The sequence below is a fragment of the Notechis scutatus genome, chromosome 3, assembly GCF_049901735.1.
Source record: "Notechis scutatus isolate UNSWTSFEM ecotype Mainland chromosome 3, rNotScu1.2, whole genome shotgun sequence".
Classification (NCBI taxonomy): Eukaryota; Metazoa; Chordata; class Lepidosauria; order Squamata; family Elapidae; genus Notechis; species Notechis scutatus.
The window spans coordinates 113,318,649-113,341,029 of record NC_142011.1 but is presented as its reverse complement, the minus strand read 5'-3'; the positions used below and the strand labels follow the sequence as shown (position 1 = coordinate 113,341,029).

The 22,381-nt window shown below is 39.9% G+C and overlaps 1 protein-coding gene across 7 annotated transcripts in view; it reads right to left on the bottom strand.

Moving 5' to 3' along the window:
• Positions 1–22,381, bottom strand: part of LOC113425066 (cysteine-rich protein 2) — a 216,158-nt gene that overhangs the window by 102,361 nt on the left and 91,416 nt on the right. For 5 of the 7 annotated variants that reach the window (XR_015749102.1, XM_087962527.1, XM_026687048.2 and 2 more), the window contains exons 3-4: positions 14,116–14,173; positions 10,688–10,825 (exon numbers count right to left, since the gene is read on the bottom strand). Coding sequence is in view for 6 of the 7 variants with exons in the window: in XM_087962527.1 (XP_087818653.1) it covers positions 10,688–10,825; positions 14,116–14,173 (196 nt within the window). In the remaining variant the exon portion in view is untranslated. Of the gene's footprint in view, positions 1–10,687; positions 10,826–14,098; positions 14,174–22,381 lie in introns of those variants that run through there. The other 2 variants (XM_087962530.1, XM_087962531.1) reach the window with 2 other exon arrangements.

The following is a 22,381-nucleotide window of genomic DNA, read 5'->3' as shown; positions in this document are numbered from 1 at the left end:
AACATAGCAAGGAGCAAGGGGAAGCCGAATGCTGGGGAGAAACTTTGACAACTACCCAGCCAGACACTGGCTTTGTGTATCCCATCAAAGACATTGAAGTTACCTATGAAAATTCCACAAAGCCCCCATGATCTATAGGCATAGGAAAGAGACACAGCTGGAATGGAAGGATCAAGGACCCTCACCCATGGTAACCGTAAACCCGGGTGGAAAATGGAGCTGGAGGCCCTTTCTGATCAGGAAGAATGGGTCCAGGAACCACTGGCAGATGACCAACTGAAACGGTACATAAATCATCTCGTGAGGGAAGCCCTGGAGGGGCTCAATGTGCAGGATGAACCAGGTCAGCAACGAAAGAGAGCGAACCAGAAATTGAGAGAACCCAAGCCGTCACCCCTGATCCAGCTGAGAATGATTGAGCAATGGAACAAGCCAGAGGACCAGCAGCAGTGCCAGCTACCCGACCCCTTGCCTCTCCAGAGCAGGGGATTAACCCCGGCCAACCCAGAGACAACTGCAAAGAAAGATCCCGTCCTTGGGGTGAAATTTGATGGGGACCCCCAGAAACTGGGATTCTTTCTGGCGCAAGTCCTCACCTATATGCAAGAATATGGGTGGAACTTCCCGACCCAGGGGGCCTGAGTGCGAGTCGTCACCCTGGCCCTAGAAGGAGCAGCCGCCAGATGGATGGTAACCCTCTGCAACGTTAACGCCCCAGAGCTGAGGAACTTGATCGCTTCATGACAGCCCTACGCCACCGCTTTGAAGACCCCCTCACCGATCGAAAAGCCTATGACCGCATTAGGGTCATAAAGCAAAACTGTCGCCCTGTGGCTGAATACACTGAGGAATTTCATGACCTGGCCGGCCGAGTCGACTGGCCAGAAGATATCCTAATTTGTTGGTTCAAAGATGGACTCAACGATGACCTGTTTGGCTTGTGGAGCTCCAAATCTTCTGCATGAATCGTACCTGATTGCAGAGGAGGCGGAGATAGACATGGCCTGTAACCAGTACTGCAGTAGCAGGATTTGGAGAAGATCCCCACCCCAGGGGAAGCAGGCATTTTTCAAACCCCAAACCACCATGACTACAAGACCATCTGGCTGTTTTAAGTGTGGAAAGAAGGGGCACCGCGCAGCAGAATGCTGTTCAAAAACCCCTGCCAAAAAGCCAGACCACCCAATGGGGAGGGAACCCTGGAAAATCCAAACCCCAAGGAAAAGGAACCGCTCTGAGAAGCCGAGAAGCCATGAGGTTTTGCCCCCCTCAAACCCAGAGGAAGAACCTCCAATGCCCCGAGGAGACCTGAGCCAATCTGAAAGCTATCCAGAAGACGAGCCACTGGTAAGCGACCCAATTGAACCACTCACTCTACCCTTAAAACTATTTATCCCCAGCCAAGGGAAGGGGGAGGAAGTAGCAGCATTACCGGATTTGGGTTTCACCCGGTACCTAATCAACCCCACCCTAGTAGGGAAATTGGGAATCCACCTAAGAAAAATGGAAAACCCCATTGCTTTTTGCCAATTAGATGGAACTATAGTGGGGGGGGGGGGGGAGCCAGCCAGTTTTTCCACAGAACCGTTGAAAATAGAACTGGGGAACCATAGTGAGACACTCACATTCATTGTAGCCCCAGGAATGGAAGGGCCACTAGTCCTAGGACTCACAAGGCTACAGAAATGGAATCCAAAAATAAACTGGAAGAGTTTACATGTTCTAGAAACATGTAGCACTTGCAAACATTCGGGGGGGGGGGGGGGAAGGAAAGAGAACAGAGAACCAGCCGTGGCCCGCCAGCCGACTGTACCCATTAACATCCCCAAAGAGTACCAAGATTTAGACCAAGTGTTTAGCGAGGAGGCTTCTGGGAAAAATAAGGTGCAAAATCAATATAATGATAGTAAACAAAAGGGAAAAGAAACACGACAGAGAAGGGAAGCCAGTAAGGCAGAGGCTAGAAGAAGGGGGGGTAGAAAGGTTTGTTGGGAGAAGAAAGAAAGGGAAAAGGTGGAGAAAAGCTACAAAGTTTTGAAATTAAATGGGAAAAAAGGAATCTTTTTTAGGGATAAAGGATAAAGTATAATTTCTTCAAAAAGATTTTGCAAGGTACATAAGATGATATTGTAGTATGGTATTAGAAATAGAAAACTTAAATGGTTTAAGAGCTGATAAGAGATTAAAATGTTGAAATGTTTAATAATGATTGGTTTTAAAATTTAATAATATGATGGGAGGTTTAGAATATTGAGTTTTAATTAAAGAGTTTAATAAGATTATGGTATTGATGTTATTATAAAATTTCTATTATAGTATTTGTTTTTAATATTTAGATTTATTGTTTAACTATGTATTTAATTACTCTGGATGTACTATTTAGATAGAATGTACCAAGCAAAATCGGATTGAGTATTGGGCGTTATTTTAAAGGTTAATTTGATTAATTTAGGGGGGAGATAGAAAGGCATCATACTCTGATTAGTGATTTCAGGAGAAACTTCTTTTTTTTTATAAGGAACGAGACAAAGGGACAATAAAGAATGGACAAAAGAAATATAGAAAAAGGTGTCAGACAGGGCTGCCCTCTCTCACCTCTTCTTTTCATTTTTGTCCTAGAATCACTCTTAACACGGGTTAGACAAAATTCTGAAATTAGAGGAGTGACGGTCAAATCAGAAGAATATAAACTACAAGCGTTTGCTGACGATATGATTTTCTTTTTGGAGGAACCCATGGAAAAAGGTTATAATCTAATAAAAGAATTAGAACAATTTGGCACAGTGGCAGGATTAAAAATTAATAGAAAAAAGACGAAATTAATGACCAAAAATTTAACAGAAAACCAGAAGGAAGAATTAGAAACAATGATGGGGATACAGGTAACAAAAAGGGTCAAATATTTAGGAATATGGTTAACACCACAAGGTAAATCACTCAAAGAGAACAATTATGATAAACTACTTCAACAAACAAAGAAAGATTTAGAATCCTGGAATAAGTTGCAGCTTTCCTTATTGGGCAGGATTGCCTCGATTAAAATGAATATATTACCAAAATTTCTTTATTTATTCCAGACAATCCCAATTAAGTTGCCAAAAATTTTTTTGAAGAATTAAATAAGATCACACTTAAATTTATTTGGCAGGGAAAAAACCCAGGATCAATGTAAAGGCCTTACAAGATGCGAAAAGTAGAGGGGTCTAGCCCTTCCAAATTGGGAATTATATTATTCGGCAGCTATCTTACTATGGATAAAAGACTGGGTGAACTTACTTAACAAAAGAATTTTAGCATTAGAAGGGCATGACCTCCAGAGAGGGTGGCATGCCTTCTTATGGGAAGTGGGGAAACCCAAGCAGTCTTACTTTCATAGACACCTCATTAGGGACTCATTATTAATTAATTGGAAAAAAATATGCAAAAAACACTATCTAAAAATTCCGATCTGGCTATCAACAATGGAGGCAATGGTACATCCCAATAATTTGGACATAACAAAAATGATTAAATATAAAGATTTATTAGATCCATAAGGAAAATTAAAAACTCGACAAGAACTACAGGAACAGGGATTTAAAATTGATCAGTGGTTATATATACAAATCCATAGCAGATACAAACAAGATATAAAAGACTTTGGAATTTATAACAAACTGCAGTATTTAGATAAAATTTTACTAGGATCAAACAAAAAGAACATATCCAAATTCTATAAATACTTACTGGAAGTAGAATTAGAACAAGAGATAGTCAAAGGGAACATGATAGCCTGGAGCAGGAATGTCGGAAGAAGTATTACATTATCAGAATGGGAAAAGATTTGGAACAGAAATATTAAGATTACAAAATCGGCAACATATAAAGAAAATACATACAAAATGTTTTATAGATGGCACTTGCCCCCTTTGAGGTTGGCGAAAATGAACCCAAACACGAGTCCAAAATGCTGGAAATGTAAAAGCATAGAAGGAACCTACTTTCATATGTGGTGGTCTTGCAAAGAAACCCAGAAATATTGGCAAAAAATCAGAAAATGGTTGGAGGAGATAACCAAAGAACAAATCGAATACAAACCAGAGTTCTTCCTACTAGGGATCTCTGATAAACATTTACCCAAAAAGATGAAATATGTAACAATTCATATCCTAACTGCAGCCAGATTAGCGTTTGCCCAGTGTTGGAAATCACCCTATGCACCTACAGAACAAATGGTCATCCAGAAAATATGTGATTGTGCAGAAATGGATAAATTAACTATAGCACTTAAAAACAAAGAGGCTTCAACATTTTACGATAATTGGAACTCTTGGTATAATTGGTTAGTCCAGAGATAAACTGCTTAATGGACAATGGGTAATTTAAGCATAGATATCGATAAGATGTGTGTATTCAAATTAAGGTAGGAGAATTGGATCTTGCAGACTGTCAAAAAGGATATTGTCTGTTTTTAAACGCATCTTTTTTTTTCTTTTTTCTCTTTCTCTTCCTTTGTTTCTTTCTTTCTTTTACATCTCTTCTTCTCTTTTCTTTCCAGTTTGTAAGACCGAGTGTTCTTTTTTTGTTTTTTTCCCTTTTGTGTATGTAATGTCGATATGTTTTTAATTGTAAATTTAATAAAATTTATTTATAAAAAAAAAAAGAATGGACAAAAGATACAAATATAATGACTCAAATTAAGATGATTAATTAAGATAGAATTAAGAAGAGTGAAATATGTGGAGAAGTTAATATAGAAAGCTTAGAATGGTAAATAAAATAAGTAATGATATGTAAGATGAGCATGAATATAATTGAAGTCCATGAAGAGAGAGATACCTGGGTCCAAGTTACTTTCCAAAAAGATTTTTTTTATGTTTTATGTGTTGTGTGTATATGTTTTTTTTTGGGAGAATTAATAAAACCTTGCAGAAATATAGAATGAGAATAATGGTAACTAAGTCAGAAAGAAATAGATGAAATAATAATAATGAAATTGAATAAGAGTAAAGAGAAGTAAAGAGAAATTGGACAAGAGGTTTTTGTATGTTTATATGGAAATGGTTTAAAACAGAATTATAGTTTATCTGACTTGTTAAATTTATAATGGAAAAAGGTTTAAACATGTAATGGATAATGATGATTTGTGTGTTTTGAAAATTAATAAAACTTGTTTTAAAAAAAAAAGATATTGAAAGCTATGTTGCTAGTTGCCCTATCTGCACTGCTGCAAAAAGAAGACAAGGAAAATCACACACACACCCCTGGCTTTTACAAACAGTGGCAGAACCTTAAGCACCCTGGAGAGAGATTTCTATGGAGTTTATAGTGGAGCTCCCTGAAAGTGCAAGAAGTACTGTTATTTGGGTTAACTGACCTTTTTTCAAAACAGGTTCATTTTGTACCCTGCCAAAAGATCCCAACAGCCATTGGCAAAGATGTTTTTAATACACATTTATTGCTTCCATGGAGCTCCCCAACGGATGTGTACAATTCACATCCACATTTTGGCAGGCGTTTTTAAACCTATTAGGCTCCACCCAGGGGTTGAGCTCATCGAGTCACCCCCAAATGAATGGCGGATCAGAACAAGCTAATAGCGTATTAGAACAATATTTAAGATGCTTTATTAATTACCAACAGGACAATTGGAATGACTTTCTTCCTTTTGCAGAGGTACCATACAATAACTCACTCCACAGTAGCACTGGTTTCACCCCATTCCAGGTAGCCACAGGACAACAATTCAACCCCATGCCAGAGCTACCTACCAAGGAACCTGAAATTCCCTCCCTTAAGGAGTGGTTAAATAATTTGCAAACCACTTGGCCAGTGATTAGACTCACCTTACAAGAGGCTAGAGCAGCTTTTTTTTTTTTTTTTTGGAACAAATTTTATTGATTTTAAAGACAAACAAACCATCATTAACCATTGAATACATAAAACCTCTTTCCATTATTAATTTTACAAGTCAAGTGAAATATTATTTTATACAGCATAATTCTGTTTTACACAATTTCGATATGGACATATAAATATCTCTTAGCAAATTTCTCATTGTTTCTCTTTTCGTATTCAATTTCATTATTATTATTATTATTTTCTATATTTATCCAGTTTATAATCATCATCTACATTTCTCTCTGACTTAATTACCATTATTCTCATCCAACATTCCTCCGAGGTTTTATTAATTCTCAAACAAACGTGAACACACAAAACACAAAAATATAAAACTTCTTTTAAGAAAGTAGTTTGGCCCCAGATTACCTCTCTTTATATGGACTTCAATTAAATTCGTGCTCATCTTATATACCATTACTTATCTTATTTACCATTCTATATCTTCTATATAACTTCTCACCGCTTTTCATTCTTCTTAATTCTATTTTATTTAATTCATTTTAATTTAAATCATTATATTTGTATTTTTTGTCCATTCTTTCCAAATTATCCATTTATCTCATTCCCTACAGTAAGAAAAAAAGGATTTCTCCTGAAATCACTGATCAGAGTATGATGCCTTTCTATCCTCCCCCTAAGTTAATATTTGAAATAACGCCTAGTACCCAATCTGATTCTGCTTAGTACATTCTACCTGCTAACCTTTAAAAAGAGAAAAAAATAATAAGTCCATACTAATTAATATAATTAGGTAATAAATCTAAATGTTGAATCTTATAACATTCCAATTATCTATTTCAAAGAACAAATGCTACAATAATAAGTTTATAGTAGAATCAAGACAATAGTCAATTAAACCTTTTAATTAAACTCAATACTTTATAAACATTCCTTTTAATATTTTGTTAGATTTTAAAATCTGTCATTACTAAACATTTCAATATTTTAGCCTTTTATTAATTCTTATAACATTCTAGTTTTCTATTTCTAATACAAATACTACAATACCATCTTATGTACCTTGCAGAATCTTCTTTTTTAAAGAAATTATACATTACCCTTTATCCCTAAAAAAAATTCCTTTTTCCCCATCTTGTTTCATACTTTTGTGGCTTTTTCCTCCTTTTTCCCTTCCTTTCTTATCCCACCTGGCCTTTTTACCCCCTCCTCTACTAATCTCCGCCTTTTTAGCTTCCCCTCTCTGTTGTATTCCTTTTTCCTTTTGCTTAATAACATTGTGTTGATTTTGCATCTTATTTTTCTCTTTCTTGAATGTTTTTTTAAGTCTTAAGTCCTTCATTTTCCTTCCTCTCTTTCTCCTTTCTCTCTTAATTAAATTTTTAGATTCATTGAAGATGGCGTCTTCTTCTTCTTCTTCTTCTTCTTCTTCTTCTTCTTCTTCTTCTTCTTCTTCTTCTTCTTCTTCTTCTTCTTCTTCTTCTTCTTCTTCTTCTTCTTCTTCTTCTTCTTCTTCTTCTATTTCTTCCATCTGTTGTTGTGTTTGCTGATAAATAGCAAGCGCCATTTCTAAAAAAGGGAAGGCTTCTTTCACAGCGTCCTTTCTTTCTTTTTCTTTTCTCATATTCCTTTCTAAGTTCATCAACAGGTAAAGCCATTATAAATCTTTTCTTTGTTCTTCTTCTTAAAGAAACCAAGATGTTTCAAAAGTTAAAACAATTCCCCAAAGTCCCAGAGACATCAATCAGTCCAGACAAAGCACAAAGTTCTCACTTTCTCTTTGGGGTGCTATCAGTAAAAAGGAAAAGGAAAAAAGCCCAATCTGTATTTTAGAGCCTTGTTGCAATTAATTCTTAGTCTCAAAATCTTCAAGACATCTCCTCCAGCAAAATCTTTATATATCCTCTCCCTTCCCACTTATAACAAGAAGCCCACTTATAACAAGAAGCCTTTTATAAAAGACAACAGGTTTCTCAATAGCAATTTGTTGATTCCATAGGGAAGGAGAGTAAACTTTCCCTTTCAGCACCTCAGTTTTGCCGCTTGAAATTCTCCTCTGGAAACAAAGTATCATTCAAGGAGTCATAGTTTTCAGGATTAGACGTCTCTTAAAGTCCTGGGTCAGCCAAAAAAACTTTCTCTTGGAAACTTTCTCCCCTCTTCCTCCTGCTCAGTCTTACCCAGCTGCCGGCTTCTTTGTGACGGCCATTACAGACCGCCGCTCGACTGCCTTGAGAAAAGGGGGTTTTGCCGGCTGGGGAGGGGGACTGCAACACCCCCAAACCCCTCACCAGCTCCCCCCTGTCTTCGGCTGCCTCTGCAGGGCAGCCTTAGCCTCCAGATCCGTCAGGATCGGAGGCACCAAGACGGCTAGCACTGCAGGGATCGGGCAGGATCGCGAATCCCTGCCGCTGGCGAAGCCGACAAACCAGAAGTTCTCCAGGCTAGAGCAGCTTTTAAAGCTCAAGCGGACGAAAAACGCTGTGATCCTAAACCATTCAAAGTTGGGGACCGCATATATTTGTCTACAAAGTTCCTAAAATCGTTGCAACCCTCTAAGAAACTGGGACCAAAATTCATTGGCCCATTTTCCATCTCCAGAATTATCAATCATGTTACTGTAGACCTTCTACTCCTCAAGACACTTAGACAGGTTCATCCAGTATTTCACTGTAGCCTACTCAAACCAGAGATCACTTCAAAACTTAGACCCCCCCCTTTCCACACCTCCAACTCCCATTATGGTACATGGGGAACAACATTTTGAAATTAAAGATATTGTTGATTCACGCACTCACTGTGGATCCACACAATATTTAGTAGCTTGGAAACACCACCTTCCTCAGAAAATGAGTGGGTAAGCCAAACGACCTGTAAAAGCACCCACATTACTATGGAAGTTCCACTTGAAATACCCTCACAAACCATCCTAAGTTGTAAATGTAACACATGTTTTATGTCTTCCAGGTGGATTTCTCAATTTTTTGAGGAGGGCAATATGTCAGATCCGTGTATCTGCCATTCTTCAATGGAAGAAGAAAGGGTGGTGGTGGTACAAGTAATCCTTTTTGATGTAACCTGAATATCTTAAGTCTTGTACTGAATCTGTATAACTTGCACATGATATACAACTGGTGTCTGGAGCCCAGATGCCTGGAAACTTGTCACCTCTTGGAGAGATAGCAAGAGGAGAAGGGGCCATAAAAATTCCAGCTCTGAAAGAAACTTCCTGGGAAACTTTTCTAAGCTACTTTCTCAGAAAAGGCGGGGGGGGGGGGAATTAACATGTTGCTTCTTTGTATTGACTAAATCCACATCAGCATAAGGGGAGGGGTTCTAAGTCCCTTTATCCATGCTATATGCCTGGAGGCATATTAGACCCTGCTTTGACTAGTACCTGGATAACTTCCTTTTCACAATAAAGAAAAAACATGTTTTTTCATAGTACACAGGAGATTCATAAAGGGTGACGCTGTCTATTTCTGCTCTCCAGAAACAGCTCTTCTGTAAGATATTACAAGGATCAGCAAAACAAAGATGAAAGATAGCTTTAGAAAGTAAATCTCAACTGAACAAACTATTTGCTCATCCTTTATAAAAGAATGCACAAAAAGAAAAAGCAGATGTATCTGCTTGTACATTTGCAAGATTTTGCTATTTTTCATATTTTTATTTTAAACACAAGAATAAGACTAATACAAATTAAAATACAGGAAAAGAAAAAAAAAAAGGAAAAAGAGAAAGAAAACCTAAACGTGCAAAAAGAAAAAGTGTAGCAGAAAAGTAAAAAAGAAAAAATATATATAAAGTGGCTTCCAATCTTCTTTACAGCAGTAAAGAAGTAAGATTATAAATTAACTTGTCTATCTAAAGTTATATTGTGACTCCTCATTCTATGTTCTAATCATCAAAACCATCATAAATCATAAGTGTTTTATTTTTATTTGTATATTAAAAGTCATAAGGGGTTTCTAGACACCAATAAATGTAGATACTGTCTTTTTGCTAATCAGACAAATCAGTTTGGCCATTTCAGCATGTTCTGTCTTCTTCACCAAATCTTTTTTCTGTCAGAGATATTGTCAAATCTTTTCATCTTTGTGCATCAATAATCTATATTAATAATCTATATAAAACAATGACTTTTTCCAACTGCTTATACATCACTCCCAAAAGTTCTGATTTCATTTGAATGTTAACTTTAAAATCCTCTGACTTGCTGTTTTTGAATCCAATATTTTCTAGATTTTTTGCACATCTACCAAACATGATAAAATGGCTCTTTTTGTAATTCATATTTCCAACATTAATTTGAAATGCCTTTATATTTTCCTGTGTCATATACTAATGGTACGTCATTTTGCAAAAAATATCTTTAAGATAATAACATACTATTTCAGTCCTTTCAACTGCATATTTTAACTGTATATTATAACCTGAAATTTTAGCTCATTTTATCATATATACGTTAATTTGTTCTGTTTCAAATTTTAGTAGAAGCTTATACATTTTAGCAATCACATGTTCATGATTTGTATAGAAATCTGTTTCAAAGTCAGTCTTACAATGTTCATATCAAAAATTGTTTTATCTTCTATAAAGTTTTCCAGTAACTAAAGAAGAAAAACATTGATAATGATGTCCCTTGGTTGTTCTCTTGATTCTACAAGATCTTGCTAGCAGATTCAGAATGATAAAAGCAGCATCCCAGTGTTGCATTACAAGTATTGCCTCTTTTGAGTGTACATACAACACTGTAACACATAGAAAGAGAGCATGAGTTGAATTGCAACACTGTAATAGGTCTGAGCCTAAAGCATTTTCAGGCTTCTATTTTACTGTTTACCTTTGCTAGGTCCTTTTGGTGCAATATTCAGTTTCCTTTCTTCCATTTTGGATGCATGCTCAATAGGGCCTGGTATAAGCTGTCCTTCAGAAAGAGGCTTATCATAAATGTAGGATCCTGCTCCTCCAATATTTACACCTGAAAATTGAGCAGGAAAAGAAATCTGATATTAAAAGCTTCTGATGCCAGAAGTTATCAGCCATATTTCCATATTTTGATAAAATCAAGTGAAGTCATGAGCAATGTTGATTACTCTTCTTTTTATCAATGGCTCATTACATCATTTTTTTAATCTCAAAGGTTAAAGAAATCTCTCTTTCCCTCCCAAAACATTCTTTTTACTTTTCAGTGTTAATACCTTTTCTCTGCTTCCTAATACAAAATAGAATACAGAATAGAGTTGAAAGGGATCTTGGTGTTCTTCTAGTCCAACCCCCTTCTTAAGCAGGAGATCCTATACCATTCTGAACCCATGGTTATCCAATTTTTTCTTGAAACCCCCCAGTAATGGAACAGCCATAATTTCTGGAGGTAAGCCATTAGTTTCTCTTTGATAAGTTTCCATCTGTAACTTTTTTAAAAAATAAATTTTATTTGGGTTTTCACAAAACATAATACAAATAAAACATCTTTTTTTTGAGAATAGTATGATCCCGGGTTATCACTTCTCCATACAGACACAAATTCAATTTCATATTCGTCTTTGTGTTCTATTCCATCTCTTATTACTATTTTAACATTTTCTCCATAATTTTTCCCCTCCCTTAGTTTTCTCAACTTTGTTTTTAATTATCTCATACCTATCTAAATTCAATTATGTATCTTTTTCTAAGTTTCAATATCTTTCTAATCATTATATTTATACTTTTGTTTGTCCTGTTTCAATTTCATATTTTCTTTTCTCATTAAACAAGTTTTCCCCTGTAGTTACTAATTGGAGTATGACACCTTTGTATCTTTTAATTTTGTTCCATTCAACTCTTATTTAAACTTCAATTTATGATTTTACAATTATAACATTCGATATAACACTTAACTTTTAAATTTTCACCCATTATCTCTATGTCTTCTAAATAGGCTTATACCTTTAATCCTTGTACGTTTTCCCTGTTTCTCTATATCTTGTTTCTGTCCTTTATAACTTCTTTTCCTTTCCTTCTTCCCCCTCTTCTTCTCCCTCCCCTTTTTGACCCCTTGTCTCTCTAATTCTAATTCTCTCTTCTGTAATCCTCTCTTCTGTTTCTTCCTAGTATTGTAATTACTTTTCAAACTATTCTTTTTTTGATGGTTTTTTCAAATTTTAAACTTTTCACTCTTTCACCTCTTTACTTTTTTCCCCCCACTTAAAATTACTTGGTCATTAAAGATGGCTTCTTCTTTGTCCCGCCCTTCTTGTTCTACAAGTATTTCTTGTTGTTTCTCATAGTTCCAGATCTCCATTTCTAAAAATTGAAATACGAAGCCAAAAAAGCCTCTTCCTTCTTGTGCATCTTCTTTCTGTTTTTTTAAGTTCCATTTTCAGTTCTTCCAAGATTGATGCCATTTTAAACACTTTTAAACAACCACCCGATTGATTTTAGTCATTTAAATCCAATAACCAAAAATCCAAAAATCACCAAGTAATCCAAATAACCCAAAACTGTTTCTTCTTGCTTCTTTTTTTCCACTTTCTCTTCCTGGGGTTCTATTATCTTGTTACAAAGTTTCAGTTAGAATGTATCTTTTAGGAATCTTCTTGAACTCTTGCTGTAAATTCCTTTTACTTCCAGGCAGTCTCCTCCATTTTTCCAGATCCCGCCCTTTTATTTTTTTCCTTTTTTCTCCTTTCATTCTTTTAAAGGTTTTTGAATATCCAAAAGTCTTTGTTATCCCTTTGACATTTTATTTTCAGCTTGAATGCCTATTGATGTCAAAGTGGATTTTTGTCAGTTTCTTACTTAAATCTCTTAACTGTCAATATTAGGAAGGAAAGAAAAAAAAAAAGCCAAATCCTTTCCCTTCCCTCTCCTTCGCTGTTTCAAAATCTTCTTTGGGAACAATGCTATTCTTTATAGTTCAAATTCCAGGGTACCTTATATTGTTGCTTTTTCAGTTCAGCCCGGTCAACCAAAACTTTCTCTTCTTATCTTCCTCCTGCACATTCTTTTCTGGTTGAGCTCTTCTTTGAGGTGGCCATTTCTGACCACTGCTGCAACTGCCTTCAGGAAAGGGAGTAATGGCCAGCTGGGGAGGAGAGATGCAGCTCTCCTCGACCCTGCTGGCAGTCTCCCCCCTCTTCACCACCTCTATGGGGTAGCTTAGCCCCGAATCCAGCCGGCTCGGGGTACTCCGGCGGCGAGCACGGATCAAAACCGTGCATGATCACGGATTTTGGTCCATCTCCAAAGAAGCTCAAACCGGAAGTCAGTTTTCATCTGTAACTTTTTGTCCTGCCTTCAGATGCTTTGGAGAATAGGCTGATCCCCTCTTCTCTGTGACAGCCCCTCAAATATTGGAGGACTGCTATTATATCAACCCTATCCCTTTGATAGACTAGACATACCCAGTTCCTGCAACCATTCATCATAAGCCTTAATGTCCCTGATCATCTTTGTTGCTCTTCTCTGCACTCTTTCTAGAATCTCAAAACATTTTTGCATTGTAGTGACCAACATCTTTGCAATCACCAACAAAATTTTCTGCCTATAATCACAATTGATGTGACAGTAGAGATGGGTTGAGAAACAAAAATGTTCTTTTCAGCAATTATAGTTTATTCTTACAAGAAGATTTCAACAACCTCTCTATTCTCTTACTGTATAAAAGCAAGCAATCTGTTTTTAAGAAATGTGGATGCTATTTTTCTCCATCAATATTTAAGGGTTATCTCTATAAAGCTAAGTGCCTGTCTTTTAATAACATTTTAATAACATAATTACTTGGAATATCATTTTGTCACTGTAAGAAACAAAGTCCTTTAACTTTTCATTTAATTCATACATTGGAAGTAACCAGAAGGTAAACAATGGCAAAAATACTTCATGCACATTTGTGAGAAAACACATACATTCAGAACATTATGGGAGGGAGAAGACTGGGACAGTTCTATCAGAAAAAGTGGCAGAAGGAAGAAAAAAGCTGAATACTCCCTCTTCCTTTCTTTCCTTATGACTTTATTCTATATTACGTCTTCTCACAATACTTTTCTTGTATGATTTGTCTGCACTGTTTTGTTCATTAAACACTAAATCAGATATAGGGCATATCATAAACAGGCAAATTTTGTAACAACAGAGAGAACTACAATTTTCCAGCCACACAAAACTAGACTCCTTTGGCTGGTTTGAAGAACTTAGTTCAGAACAAGAAGTTGAGAGGGAGTAAAAAAGAGTGACTGCAATTTACCAATCTTGAACTAAATTGCCAACTTACCAGGAAGGGACACATACCTTTTGGTCCAAACAGCGTTGCATAACAAGGTTTGTGACAGTAAGGCTTCCTGTCATGCTAAAATAGAAAAATGCCAAGAATTAGGCTACAAAGATATTGGAAATTATAATTTGCTTCAAGCAAGTGCTTCATTTCATTCAACACTAAATCAAAACTTGAAGGTCCTACATATTTCACGAGGGCATCAGCCTTTCAGGATTATGGGCACTCGAAAATGTCTAGCATTTCAGTTCCTTGCTTTACAAATGCTATCTACTCTTTCATTCAGAGTAGGATGATTCTTATAACATTTTAAAAATAACAAATCATTATAGAAAAATAAAAATGTCAGGTCCACCATTGTGTTCTGTCATTCTATTGGATGGGGTTAGGGTTAGGCTGGCATTTTTTGCATCTTTTTGCTGTAGCTGCCTGGGAATTAGGGAGAGGACTGTCTTTGGAGATGGAGAGGACTCCCTCCCAGCCTGTTCCAGCCTGGTTCCAAGGCCGCTGTGCCCCAAGAATGAATGTTATCTGCCTAGCACCTTAGCATTCTCAAAACAACCTTGTGGCATACATTGGCTGCCAGTGGACTTGAGGTTGAGGTTGGGGAAACAGAAGAATTGTTTTGTGCTTGTGTGGGACCTTCAGATTCTACCTGACTTTACTGCAACCATTTCTCTCAGTAAAAGTTTCTTTGATTCAATCCAAAGGATTCAATCCAAAGGAGTCAAGAGTTTTGCTTTCCTGAGGGACCAGCTGGGGTAGGTCCTTGTCATGGTTCCAAGTAATGCTCCCAACCAATTCATGATTCTGAGGCCTTGGCTTCCTCAAAAATCTGGTTTATTGGGTACATCATATTGGCACAGTCAAAGTTAAAGCTACCACTGAATAATTCCTGTGTTTTTGGTATAATTAAAGAATAGATACTGTCCACCCCTATCATGCCACAGGTCACGTTAGCCAACCAAGCAGGTGATGAATTTCTCAGCACTCCCTCCTGCTATTGCTGGACACACTGATTTGGCCTTGGTTCTCAGGAGACTTATTGTTATGTCTGGCACATTAGAGGGCCATAGGGGAGGGGCTGGGCTGACCACTCCTTGTGGCTGCTGGGGCCCCTGGCTGGGGCTGGGACTTATCCTTGTCGCTACCACTGGTGAGGATTGGGGGCTTCTCCTGGAGCTTGTCCCCGCTGTTCCACACCCCGGATGCGCTCGTGTGGTCAAACCATGCTCTCAGCTGCTCTACCAAAGAGTTCCAAAGCACGGTCAAATATTTCTACTCCCTTGGCTCATCCCAGTGTACTGCTCTCCTTTCCCTCCACTGCGAGGCTGGGGTGTACATGGGTGCCTCCAGGGGGAGTTTGAATTGCACTGCTCCGGGGACCCTCCTCCACCAGAATTTGTCTGCTGTGAGGAAGGGTTTTCCCCCGATTGCTGCTTCCTCCTTCATCTCTGTCAGGTTAGGCTTCCCCAGATGCACGTTCAGCCATGTGATCACCAGCAGGGTGGCCTCGCTCACTTGGACTCCTGCTTGCATCATCATCAAGACCATAGAGTGGTAGTGGAGTACCCTGAGGAATTCTGTAACCTAGCATGCCAACCTTATCTCAGTCCACTATTCCATCTTGTTTGAAGGCTTCCACCACTGTTCCGCTGCCAAAGAAGTTCCCTATCAATAACCTCAATGATTACAGACCAGTGGCACTCACTCCTATCATCATGAAGTGCTTTGAGAAATTGGTCTGCTAGCACATCATTTCTGGTCTTCTGCATACATTTGATGAACACCAGTTTGCATACAGAACAAATAGATCTACAGAGGATGCTATAGCCATCACTCTTCACACTGCTCTGACTGGTTTGGAACAATGGGTGGGGGTGGACAGGCTATGTGAGGATGCTTTTTGTAGATTTTAGCTCTGTATTGAACACAATTCTTCCATATAGAATAGTGTCTAAACTTATGGATCTTGGGCTTTCTTATTCAATCTGCCTTTGGATTGTGGATTTCCTGTCTGACCACAAATTAGGTGAAGATTAGGTAAACATCTCTCTTCAGACCTTGTTCTTAACATTGGTACACCACAGGGTTGACTGTTAAGTCCCTTACTCTATATTCTTTATGTGCATGACTGCATTCCCACTTACGCCAGTAATACTATTATTAAATTTGCAGATGATACAACAGTGGTGGAACTCGTCTCGGGGGGGGGGGGGAATTGAATTGCCTATTGAGATGAAGTGGACCAGTTGCTTTCATGGTGTGAAGACAATAACTTGGTCCTTAACACCAATAAAACCAGGGAGCTTTTTGTGGACTATAGAAGAAATAGATCAGACATCCAGTCCTTGCTTATCAATGGAGACCGAGTGGGACAAGAGGTGGTATTCAGCAGGTTCTGACCAGTTCTGGAGAACCGGTAGCAGAAATTTTGAGTAGTTCGGAGAACCGTAAAGACCTTACTTTTTTCATCACTTAATTCCATTTTATTAGATAGAGCCCAATGTTCAAGTCTGTCCTTCTCCACTAAGATCCTTCTGTATCTTCAGCCTATCTTCTGGAGTGTTGGCTATTTGTGCCAGCTTGTCATTTTCTTGACTTTCTTCTTGTTTTTTTACATGTTGAAAGCAGCTTTTTTTTTTGTTACTTTTGACTTTTGTTGCAATCCTTAATTTATTTTGAGCCTTAGCTTTCCTTACTTCATCTTTGCAGGCTCGGGCTATTTATAGATTCTGCCTTAGTTATGTGCCCCTCTTTCCATCTTTTTATACTTGTCTATTCAGAGTTTTGCAGTGTTAATTTAGGGCCTGAAAAATAAACACAGATGGCTGATGCTTCATTTAACATCTTTATAAACATAATAAGTAGATTTTACAAACCAGTTGTAGATTTCTCCAACATGGAGCAAACTCAGACAGAAGTAGAGATGTTACAAGTGCAGAGCTTCAGCAGCAACTCAGGAGATATGAAACAGACATCAGTTTCACTTTAGTTCAGCAGGCAAGCATTACACACAGCAGAGGAGAGAAGCAGTTTCATTTTCAATAGACAGCTTCAGAGCTAAACATAGCTGCAGAGTTTAACATAGCTGCCACGCCTAGGCTACTTCCAGTTTCACTTTCCAAAACAGTCCTCATCGGCTGACTTAATTGCTATGCCTATTCATTGGCTGAGCTTGTTACCAAGCTTTATTCCTGTTCATGAATATACTCTGACATTGTCCTTTTTGTCTTTCAATTTATCAGAGAGTTCTTTAAGCAATTATGCTGGTTACTTTTGAAATCTGTTTTTTTCCTTCATTGGTATTGTGCTAGATTGGGCTTTTATAACCTCAATTTTCAAAGTTTCCCAAGCTTCTTTGGTTGTTTTTCCCTTGACAATTCTCATCCATGGAATCCTTTCAAAGCTTTCTCAAAGTTTATTGAAATGAGCTCTGTTACAGTCCAACACTCTAGTTTGACTTTGTTCTATTGCTTATGCTTGCATAATGTTGAATACCAATATTGCATGATGGCTGATCTCCTAGTTCCTTTTTCTAATTTTTGGGAGACAAAGTTGACTGTTAGGTTTGTGTCCCAGTTGATGTCAGGGAGTTATACCAGGGGTGAATAAGCTAGATGTGAGTGAGGCATACTACAGAGTGAGGATAAAAGAGGGGGATGAATGGAAAACTGCATTTAACTGCCCACTAGGGAGCTTCCAATTCAAAGTAATGCCATTTGAGCTCCAAGGAGCCTCTGCGGTCTTCATGCAAGTCATCAATGAGGTGCTGCATGAGCATATAAGGGGTTCCTGTGTACTTGTCAGCTTTAGAAGCCATATTAGAACCAGAAGCTTCCACGTTGCCACATTCTTGACCTTGGGAATTTGGGAGGGAGGATTTAGTAGAGTGTATGTAGTTAGACATAATAGCATTCTTCTTGTCGGTCAAGGTCAGGTTGTTCCTGCACCTGGAAGAGGCGTAATTGAAGGGATGTCTCAAGTTGGGACGGAATGTGATTGGACCATGTGATGGACTGATGGGTGCGGGGGTTTGGTTGGTCTTTTTGAATTACTGAGGGAAAACACGGAACTCTCAGAGTTGGGTTTTCCCAGATGTGCCAGTATACCTACTCTAATAAAAGGAACTTTTGAGAAAATGTCTGTCTCGGAGTTTTTCGTTGGAGCTGGGTTTTTCTGGAATGCTGACATTAACCCAAATCCCTGACTTGAAAGCAGAACCCCAGGAGGGGGCTGTACGGGGTCCTGAGCCCCAGTGCCGACCTGATTATTGGGCGGTATGAAGACTTAGTGAAGATGGAGGAGAAAGAAGAAATAGTAGAAGGAGCTGTGGGGACAGATCCTAGGGAACTCATTGAGTCCTGGTATTCCCCTTCTGAGGAAGTGGTGTGAGTCATTGAAGCTGCAGAAAATGAATGGAGGCTAAGCACTTGGCCCAAGGAGATGGATTCCTGGAAAAGTTGCCAGTCTGATCCAACTCCTGAGATGGGACCGGAACAAAGGCCACCAGAAAATCATTCAGATTCCAGCCCAGTGAAGTCAACCCATGCAGTGGTGGTATTCAGCCAGTTTGCACTGGTTCAGGCGAACTGGTAGTGATTTGGCGTGGGTCACCAAATTGGTAGTGACTTCTTTCTGGCCCCACCCCCGCCCTGGTCACCTGGTCGCCAATCGCTCACTTGCGCCGCCCCGCCCAGTCACTTCTTCACCTATGTGGCACACTGGGTCCTCATGGCTTGCCTTTAACCTGCCTTACCACGTGGTGCCTGCACCCCAATTGAGCAGCCTTGATCTGCCTGCTCACAGCTAAGCCTGCGAGTCGCGTTAGCCTCCCCCACCATTCCCGGATCTTGCCAGGCCTCTGCCCACCATTCCTGGATCTTGTCAGTTCTCTGCCCCCCGTCCCTGGGCTCGGCTGGCTGGCTTCCCCATAGGTGTGGCTCCATCCAGGCAGCAGCGCTGGCTGCAACCTAGCTAGATGCTCCCCCTACCATCCCCAGGCTCAGTTGGCTGGCTAAGCCACCACGTGGCACTCTCCCAGCTCTCCCTACCACGTGGTGGCCATGGTGCAGTTCTCTGGGAGGGCAGGAAGATGTCCTGGGGTCGCCGCCACTTGCTTCCTTTCGTCCCCTGGAAGAAGTGAGCGATGATGGAGGTGCTCCAACCGGGAAGGTGGGGACTCCCGGGGCTGCCTCACGCAGCAGTGCTGCCACTGCCACCGCCGCTCACTTCCTTTCATCCCCCAGAAGAAGTGTGCGGCAGCTGAGTGCTCCGAACTGGAGAGCGGACAGATGTCCTGCTCACTTTCTTCATTCTCCCACTGCCCGCTGCTCTGGAGCTCGCTTGATCAGTTCGTCCCAGACCAGGTGTGTGTGTGACAGAGAGTGTGGTGGGGGGGGGGAAGAAAGAAAGAATAAAGAAAAAAGAAAGAGGAAGGGAGAGAAAGAAAGAGATAGAAAGAGGAAGAAAGAAAGAGAAAGGAAGAGAAAGGAAGAAAGGAAAAGAAATAGGAAGGGAGTGTGTGTGTGTGTGCGTGCGTGTGTGTGTGTGTGAGTGAGAGAGAGAGACAGGAAAAAGAAATAAAGGAAGAGGAAGGGAGAGAAAGAAAGAAAAAGAGTAAGAAAGAAAGAAAAATAGAGAGAGTGTGTGTGTGGTGTGTGAGAGAGAGAGAGAGAGAGAGACAAAGAAAGACAGACAGAAAGAGGGAAAGAAAGAAAGAGGGAAAGAAAGAGAAAGGAAGGAAGAAACAGAAATAGGAAGGATGGGAGAGAGAGAGAGAACTCTGTGCTATTATTTTAATTGTTCCATTATTTATCATATATTAATATTTTACACTGTCTCTACATCTAGAGTGATTTTACTGCCTTTCTTTTGCCCAGGGCTACCACATATTTTTCAGGGTTTACATGCATTCAATGTCTATAGTCCAGAGCATAAATACGCATGTTTAACAGAGTTGAAAGGGACTTTGGAGGTCTTCTAATCCAACCCCCTGCTCAGGCAGGAAAACTGAGGAGGCCAAAATCTGAGTAGAGGTCCTGGGAAAGGTTCAGAATAACACTTAGAAGGGACCTTGGGGTGAACCCTATACCATTTCAGAGAAATGGCTGTCCAGTCTTTTCTTAAAAACTTCCAGTGATTGAGCACCCAGAACTTCTGGAGACAAGCAGTTCCACTGTCAGGAGATTTCTCCTTAGTTTTAGGTTGCTTCTCTCTTTAAGTTTCCATCCATTGCTTCTTGTTTGCCTTCTGATGCTTTGGAAAATACATTGCCCCCCCCTCTTTCTGGCAGCCCCTTAAAAGCTTGTTGCCTATCACATTTCCTTCTTTCAATGGTCCATGAAAGTACATCTATAATATGTACATAATAAAGTCAAAAAAAGGTGAAATTTTTTATAGAACTATAGATATGTTGAGGCTGGGTATGACAAGGAATGGCTGGGAGGGGAGGGGTCAGGTGAGGCACCCCTTGATGTGAGTGACATTGAGTTGGCCACACCCACCCAGTCACATGACCACCAAGCCACACCCACCCAGTCATGACCAAGCCACGTCCGCCCAGTCACATGACCACCAAGCCACGCCCACTAAGCAAGCCAGAACCAGTAGTAAAAAAATTTGAAACCCACCACTGAACCCATGATCCAGAATGGAGAGATGTAAGAACCTTGGAGTCCGACAGCTCCCAAGACTGGAACCTGCTTCCTCTGTCTCGAAGCCAATCATTGACCAGACTACCGGAATGGTTTGAGAGGCTCAAAGTGGGAAGTCCCACGTTCCCAACCTCCTCAGCTGAGATGAAGCTTAATGCAATCCACATTCACTTTTTCTGATTCAGGACCTGGCAGTGGAGCTAGTGTTACCTGGCATTTTTTTATTCAGCCAGACATGACAGAGGAATCTGTTTGGGGCAACAAGGGCAAGCTGCAAGTGGAAGCCAGCAAATGCAACCAGCATTTGGAATGCCGCAACATCCAGTTGCCCCACCTCACCAACCTGCTTTCATGCTACTCCCTGCTGAATGCATCCCCCCTGGTTGGGGTTTCTATCTCAGTCATGGGTGGATTCAGTGTCAATGGACGCCAGCATCTTTTGCACCACCATTTCCAGGACCACTATGGGGCCAAATTGCCCCAACGGTCCCTGTGCAACAACAGGGTCTGATCCAGCAACTGGGAGCAGCACCTCCTTTAGTGTAGCTGCAGGTCCCTGCTCTGCCGCCAGCAGCAGGGGAGCAGCAGATCCTTATCCCATCGCCAGCCACTATGGCCATTCTGCCAGCTGGACAGCTTGCACCCCCAGCGAGGCCAATGCCATCACAATTAATGCGACGTTTGATGGAAAACCTGCAAAACTGGCTTACTTCCTCAGCAGGATCTGGGCTCACATATGGAGAACACGAAACAGAGTGCAATCTAGTATTGGTGATTTCAGAAGGCATGAATGAAGGAGATGCTTCTGACTGGATAGCCCAGCTACACAATGAGGCGGCTCCTGAATTAAATGATGCTGATGGATTTGTTGCACTATTCTGGGCCAGATTTGAAGACCCAGACCGAGTCAATGAAAATGAAGCCGCGCTGAAAGTGATGAATAGGCCCATAAAAGGTAATAGACCCATAAAAGACTTTGTTTATTACTTTAGACAGGTCATAGGAAACCTGGGGCATTGGCCTGATAGAATCCTTCTGCACTATTTCCAAGAAGCCATTGATCAAAAAGTCAAAAAAGCCTGCGGTGTCCGAGGGATTCCAGAGCGATTACTAGACTGGAATACCAGGTCCATAGCTCTGGACAGAAATTCACTGTTAGAGTTTGCACCATAAATTCAAGCCCAGAAAACACAGAGATGACTGTTTCTGCAGGATCATTTACTTCTTTATACTAATATGAGTAAAGTTTACAATACCATTTGTAGATTCTTTCAATGTTAACATAAGCAAAAAACACAAGCAGCAGCTCAGAGAGCTCAGAACAGATATCAAGTTTCAGTTTCAGTTCTCAGCAAAGCACACAGAGCCAAATCACACCCAGGCTGTCAGCTCCCATTGGGCTGGTCTGTTGCCATGCTTACTTTGTTAACCATGTCTCTGCCAATATACTCTGACACACCAACACCGCAATAAGCTCTCATCTGAGAAGCCTCTGAGGAGCACTTTGGCTAGGCACCCCTTAACTAAACCTGCAGAAGCTGCTCCAATTCAGCCCACATGGATTATCAAATGCTATCATTGTTGCCGAACGGGTCATCAGTCTTCTGAATGCTTAGCTCCTGCACCA